At 30.8% G+C, this 6,090-nt stretch overlaps 1 protein-coding gene across 1 annotated transcript; it reads left to right on the plus strand.

Moving 5' to 3' along the window:
* The first annotated feature begins 1,206 nt into the window (after positions 1-1,206).
* LOC149577050 (alpha pinene synthase, chloroplastic-like) lies at positions 1,207-5,282 on the plus strand. The gene is made up of 10 exons (XM_089821788.1): positions 1,207-1,784; positions 2,145-2,317; positions 2,408-2,493; positions 2,624-2,838; positions 2,954-3,045; positions 3,293-3,385; positions 3,586-3,801; positions 3,886-4,024; positions 4,343-4,588; positions 4,713-5,282. Exons 1-10 carry the CDS (start codon positions 1,536-1,538, stop codon positions 5,007-5,009), a joined length of 1,806 nt encoding a protein of 601 aa, XP_089677914.1. The 5' UTR covers positions 1,207-1,535; the 3' UTR covers positions 5,010-5,282.
* Positions 5,283-6,090: the final 808 nt, after the last annotated feature.

The raw sequence follows: 6,090 nt of genomic DNA on the forward strand, positions 1-6,090 counted from the left end.
AAACATCCCTTGTGGGGAAACTTACCAAGATTCAACAGGAAGAGGCAATTAAACTTTAAGAAGGAATTGGATATATCAACAACACACTCATAATTTGCAATAACAACCATGACAATGGCAGGCATATCTCACATACAAGTTTGCTTGCACTATAACTAAAAATATCTCTCATTAACGTTGATCAATGATTCTTCAAAGTGTTTTTCTTGAAACAAGCAAATTATTGTATTTGTATAGAAAGAAGGTTTGTAATTCTTGTGAAGAAAAAAAATGGTATCTAGAAATCACACAGATCTCACACAACTAATCTTTTCATAAGGTACAAAAGCAAAGCTATGCAATTCAAAACTTTGTGCAAAAACAAGAAAGAACCTAGACAATTCGACAGTTGCCAACTTTCCTTTGAATCGCTCTATCTATCCTCACGCTTCCAGCCACCCCTCCTTCCCCCAAGATTAGGTTTTTTGTTTAATTTGTTTTTCTTTTGGTACATAACTGATCTAATTCCCCTTAATCCCCACTACTTTATTCCAATGGTTTCTTGATCAAATCTACCATTGATAAATTATTTAAAAAAATGATTTTAATAGATATTAGAAATCCACATGACAAGAGAATGATGAATAAATTCGAAAGATAAAAATATAAGTTGTGACATTATGAAATTATATTAATGAAAATAACCTAGAAGTCTATCATAATATGTAAATTTTAATTTTCATACAAAAATAAACTCTATATGAAAACTAGCTAAAGCCTAGAATTTAGGAGCCAAAGTGAAAAGTAATCAATAGAGCTTTTTTATAGCTTTTTTATGAATATATAGAAATTTATAATATTTCAAAAGAGTTTGTAAATATAACCTACCTCGTTGTTGCATGCTTGACCAAGTTTCCACCTTCGAAATTTCGTATACCAATGAAACTTCAAATGCATGCTTGACCATAAACTTTTATATTACTTGGAATGCCATCTTTGACTCGTGGCTATATAAAAAATATCTGAACGCTGGTCAGCATGCGTGCGAAGAAAACGTTTCCATTTACTTTGTAGATGCGTTGGATGTGGATCTTTCAAAGAGTTATTTATTCAATGCAAGACTATTTTTGCATGTGCACGTCAAAGCATCCGTGCGTCAACGTGAGTTCATGGTATGGTCGTCATCAATTCTCATTTAAAATGTGGTGAAGCAAACCATATTTGGGCATACGTAGATACTTTTATTGTCTTTACTAACATCCTAGTCTAAGGCGTGCTAAGAATTCTTCCTAGGAATAAACAAATTTTTATATAAAACTTTACAACTCTTTCTTTGTTAGAACTCATCAAATTTCTATATAGAACTTTAGAATTCTTTGTTTGTTAGAACCCATCAAATTTCTATATAAAACTTTAGAATTCTTTGTTGTTAGAACTCATCAAATTTCTATATAGAAGTTGGAATTCTTGTTGCTACAACTCATCAATTCATCAAATTTCTGTGAGAAAGTTTGAGAAAGAGGCATTTCTTACACACAACATCACATCTTCTTGTGATGGCTCTTATTTCTTCTAATTTTTCTTCTGCTTTGAGCTTGGCCCTCAGATCTCAGCCTTCCTTGTCCATTAATACAGCTTGCCCATCTAGCAAGGCATTGCCATTGACACACAGAAAAAGCCTGAATGCAATTCTAAATCATGCCTTCGCTACTACAATTGAAATCCCATTTCTGGAGACACACAAGTATCATCTAAACTTGTGGGAGGATGATTATTTGCAGCCCATTCCTAAGCATCTTCACATTGTAAGTTCAATTCTTACTTTTCTATCTTTGATCTTTGATCTGATTAGCTTATTTTCAATAAATGTGGGTTAGGATGTTTAGGAGGTAGGGTCAATTTTATGTTAACATGACAAGTTGTAGAGAATAATTATGGTTGATGGTGGCGACTGTGAGCTTTAAATTTGATAGCGGTATATAGTTATACTTAAGTATCTTTGTTATTATAAGAATTCAATTGAATAGTTTTTGAGTCAAGTTTGTTGATTTATGTTTTATAAAAAAATGTTTACAAAAATTGATTTCTCATGTCTAATACTTCTTGAATCTAAGAATTCAATTGTATAGTTTTTGAGTCAAGTTTATTGATCTATGTTTACACAGATTCCATCCAATGCTAAACGTTGTGGAAGACTAATCGGTGAGATAAAAGACATGTTTGTTTTTGCTGAAAACAATGTTTCCCAAATTCTTTCCCTGGTTGATAATATCGAACGCCTTGGCATAGATCGACATTTTCAAAAGGAAATAAAACAAGCCCTTGATTTGGTTTACAGGTTTGTTACTATTTCTTCTTATTATTAGATGCCATCAATAAGATTATTATTATTGCAAGTACTTAACATTTTATGATGCAATTCATACAGATATTGGGGTGAATGCCAAAGAGATCTCAACACCACGGCCTTGGGCTTTCGGATTCTGAGGCTCCATAGATACTCTGTTTCTCCAGGTATTCATTATTATTAAATTAACATCCCTCTGTTTATGTTTATGTTTTGATCAAAACAACTATCAAAATGTTATAAAATGTTTACTTATATCTGATCTGATTTTGTTCTTTACTTGATGTAATTTGGCAGGAGTGTTGGAGGCGTTTAGAACAGAAAATGGGGACTTCTTCTGCTCCACCGCTGAGTCAGAGGAGGAGAAAATCAAGAGTGTTCTGAATTTATACAGAGCTTCATATATTTCATTTCCAGGGGAGAAAATATTGGATGAGGCCAAACAATTCTCTACTTCATATTTAAATGATGCTCTGCAGAATACAAAGATCAACTCCAGCCTTTTATATGAAGTAAATTATTTATTGTTAAGAAGTTAAAAGATATTAGAATCTATGAAATGTAGATGTTTATAGCATTAAGCATGTTTGTTGACTCTAATTTGAACATTTATATATATATATGCAGATATCTTTCAATTTGGAGAATGGAGGGTACACAAATCTTCCCCGATTAGAAGCAAAGAAATATATTGAAATCTATGAGGAAAACAGTTCATGGTAATAGAAAAACCTGCAGCCTAGAAGTTTAGGCCTTTTATTGTCTCACATATATATATTTTAATTTCTGTTGAATCGCATTATAAAACGTTTGTTTCTTTTTTCTTGGGGAGGACCTTTTATTGTATCATACATATATATTTTACATTAATGTATGTCTCCTGTCATTTGCTTCGAGTTATTCTTTTCAAATAAACAATCATTTTAAATTAGATACTATATTTATGTCATTGGTTTCCTTATTTAGGATGGAGGGTAATGAGATGCTTTTATCCTTGGCCCAAATGGACTTCAAAATGATCCGGTCCATGCATCAGCAAGAGCTTGAAACCTTCTCCAGGTAAGCAAATGAGTTATGAAATAGATAAACTCCACGTTAGATTTAATTGTTAATCGAAAACATCTTCAAAATCTTTGAATTCTAACATGTATTTTAACATAAATTTAAATGTGTTGGAATTAAACTCACATCTGAATGATGATAAATCCGTCATAGAGGTGGTGTTAACTTTGGTTTTCAAATTGGATGTGATATTTCAGGTGGTGGAGGGATTCAGGCTTGTCTCAATTGAAATTTGCATCTCGTCCTCATATAGAATATTTCTATTTAGCATGTGCAATATGTGAAGATGAAAAATATTCAGCTTTTAGACTTGGAATGGCAAAATTGTCTGCAATTGCAGCCTATTTTGATGATACATACCATACATATGGGACCCTTGACCAGCTTAAACATTTCACAAATGTTATTAAAAAGTAAGTATTATATCATATTCAACAATTGCTTGTAATAATATTTTTATATGTAAAATTTTACTGAAAAAAAAAAATGTCCATTAGGTGGGATCCATCGTTTGCAGAACCCCTTCCTAAGTATATGAGAATTATGTATAATGCATTATGTGAGACACTCAGTGAAATAGACCAAGAATATCTAAAGATTCAAGGCCAAGATTCCCAATTAACTTCAAGAGATACGGTATGAATTCTCTTAATACATATCATAGATTAATGTTTTGTTAAAATTTAAAAATATTGTATTGTTAAATTTAGTTATTTGTGAAAATAATGTATTATCTAGATATTTGATTGGTTCTTGCTTAATTTTCAAATTCGTTATGTTACTTTTTCCCTTCATTAAGAAATGATTAGTAATGATTTTAATATATTTATATAAATTTATCAATTTATTTTAATTTTTTAAAAGAAATTAATAGTAGTTAACCTTAATTTCATGTTTTATTTAGACTTGATATATTATTTATATTTGACTTCATTATTTTTTTCATTTGTGCAGTGGCAATCTTATATAGATGCCATGATGCAAGAAGTTGACTCGGCTTCAGGGAAAATACCATCTTTGATAGAGTACATAGGGAATGGAAAAGTTGGGTCTAAAGCTTGCGGGGCAATATTGCAACCTTTGTATAGAGCTAATGGGATTCTTCTAGGGGACAACATTCAAAAACTTGATTATTCATCAAGGGCTAGTGATCTTTTATGCTTATGCCTTAAATTAAAAGGGGATATTAAATCCTTTAAGGTAAGTAAATATGTCATGCTTAACATTCAAATTATTCTCTCATATGCATTAGAAGTAAAATTTTGAGTTAGATATATAAGTAATGTTTAAATTTTAATATGAGTTCTACTCTTTTGTTTTGAAGGTTGAGGCTGATCAAGGAGAGCCAATTTCATCCATATCATGTTACATGAGAGATAATCCGGAAACCACTCAAGAAGATGCCTTGAATTATGTCAAGAATTTATTGGATGAGAAAATCAAAGAATTAAATTGGGAGATTTTGAGATGTGACAAAGTTCCAACATTTAGTAATAATTATTCTTATGAAATTATAAGGGGTGTCTTATACTTCCACCAAGAAAAGGATAACTTTACCATTTCAAGTAAAGATATAAAGAATCATGTCACTCAAATCCTCTTTGAACCAATGAAAATGTAAATTTGAGTATAATCAAGTGATATCTAGAATTACCTAAGCCAATATTTCATTTAATTATGGAATTGTTGACCAAAGTGTTAGCACTACCAGAGATAAATAATCTTGAGGTGAATTACCTCTCTTTAGAATTGGTTGGAATCACTTCAAGGTTCATTGTGATCTAAGTATTATCCATGTAGGGTAGTTCTACTGGGTCATGCATTTGTTTATTCAAGAGGTCAACTTCTAATGATTCTCAAAGTTTAATTGTAATATATTTTCAAAATTCTTAAATTTGATTTTTTTGATTTTCAAGAAAATAACATTAACAACATCCGAGTTGAAAGTGATTACGTTCTATTCTATTAGCTCATTCACACATAGATCACCAAAATAAATGACAAAAGAAGTAAGGTTTTATGAGAGATAAATAAAATAAGACTTAAACTATCTCGACAATGATAATCTTCACATTTATTTGTTGCAAAACATGGTTAAATTGAATCTTAATTACATATGTCTAAATTATAAAGTCACAATCTAGACATGCATAATGAGACCATCAAAGTAAACACAGAATATACTTAAAATCTCTCAAATTCATCTACATCACTAAGCCATACCTATGCACACATGCGATATTGAAGTCTTTTTAAGCATTTCTTGAAGCAAGATTCAACAAAATTATCAAATTGAAAAAAATAAACATTCAAATAAAAAATATCAAAATGTTTAGGCAATCAAAATATAAATCATAAATTTTTGAAATTTGATTTAAGTAAAATTCACAATTTGTAATATTGACTCCTTTCTGGTTGATACTAAGGTGAAAACTACTTATAACAAAGAATTCAGTAAGAAAACCATTATGTATCTTAATGAAGAAGATGAAATAATTTGGATCATGTATGACTCAAGAATGCCCAAAAGGAAGACACAAAAATCTACCAATAGTTGGGCCGCTTTGCTTTGGATTGAACAAGCGCCCTTTGAATTTTATAGGGTACGGCTCCCCAATTAGATATGCAAAGAATGAGATTTACAATGCTTTTAACCTGAAAGTGAAGGCTGCCTTCACTATTCTTGGATAGCGGGCAAATAA

The sequence above is a fragment of the Cupressus sempervirens genome, chromosome 1, assembly GCF_028749045.1.
Source record: "Cupressus sempervirens isolate cs-2001-9-10 chromosome 1, ASM2874904v1, whole genome shotgun sequence".
Lineage (NCBI taxonomy): Eukaryota > Viridiplantae > Streptophyta > Pinopsida > Cupressales > Cupressaceae > Cupressus > Cupressus sempervirens.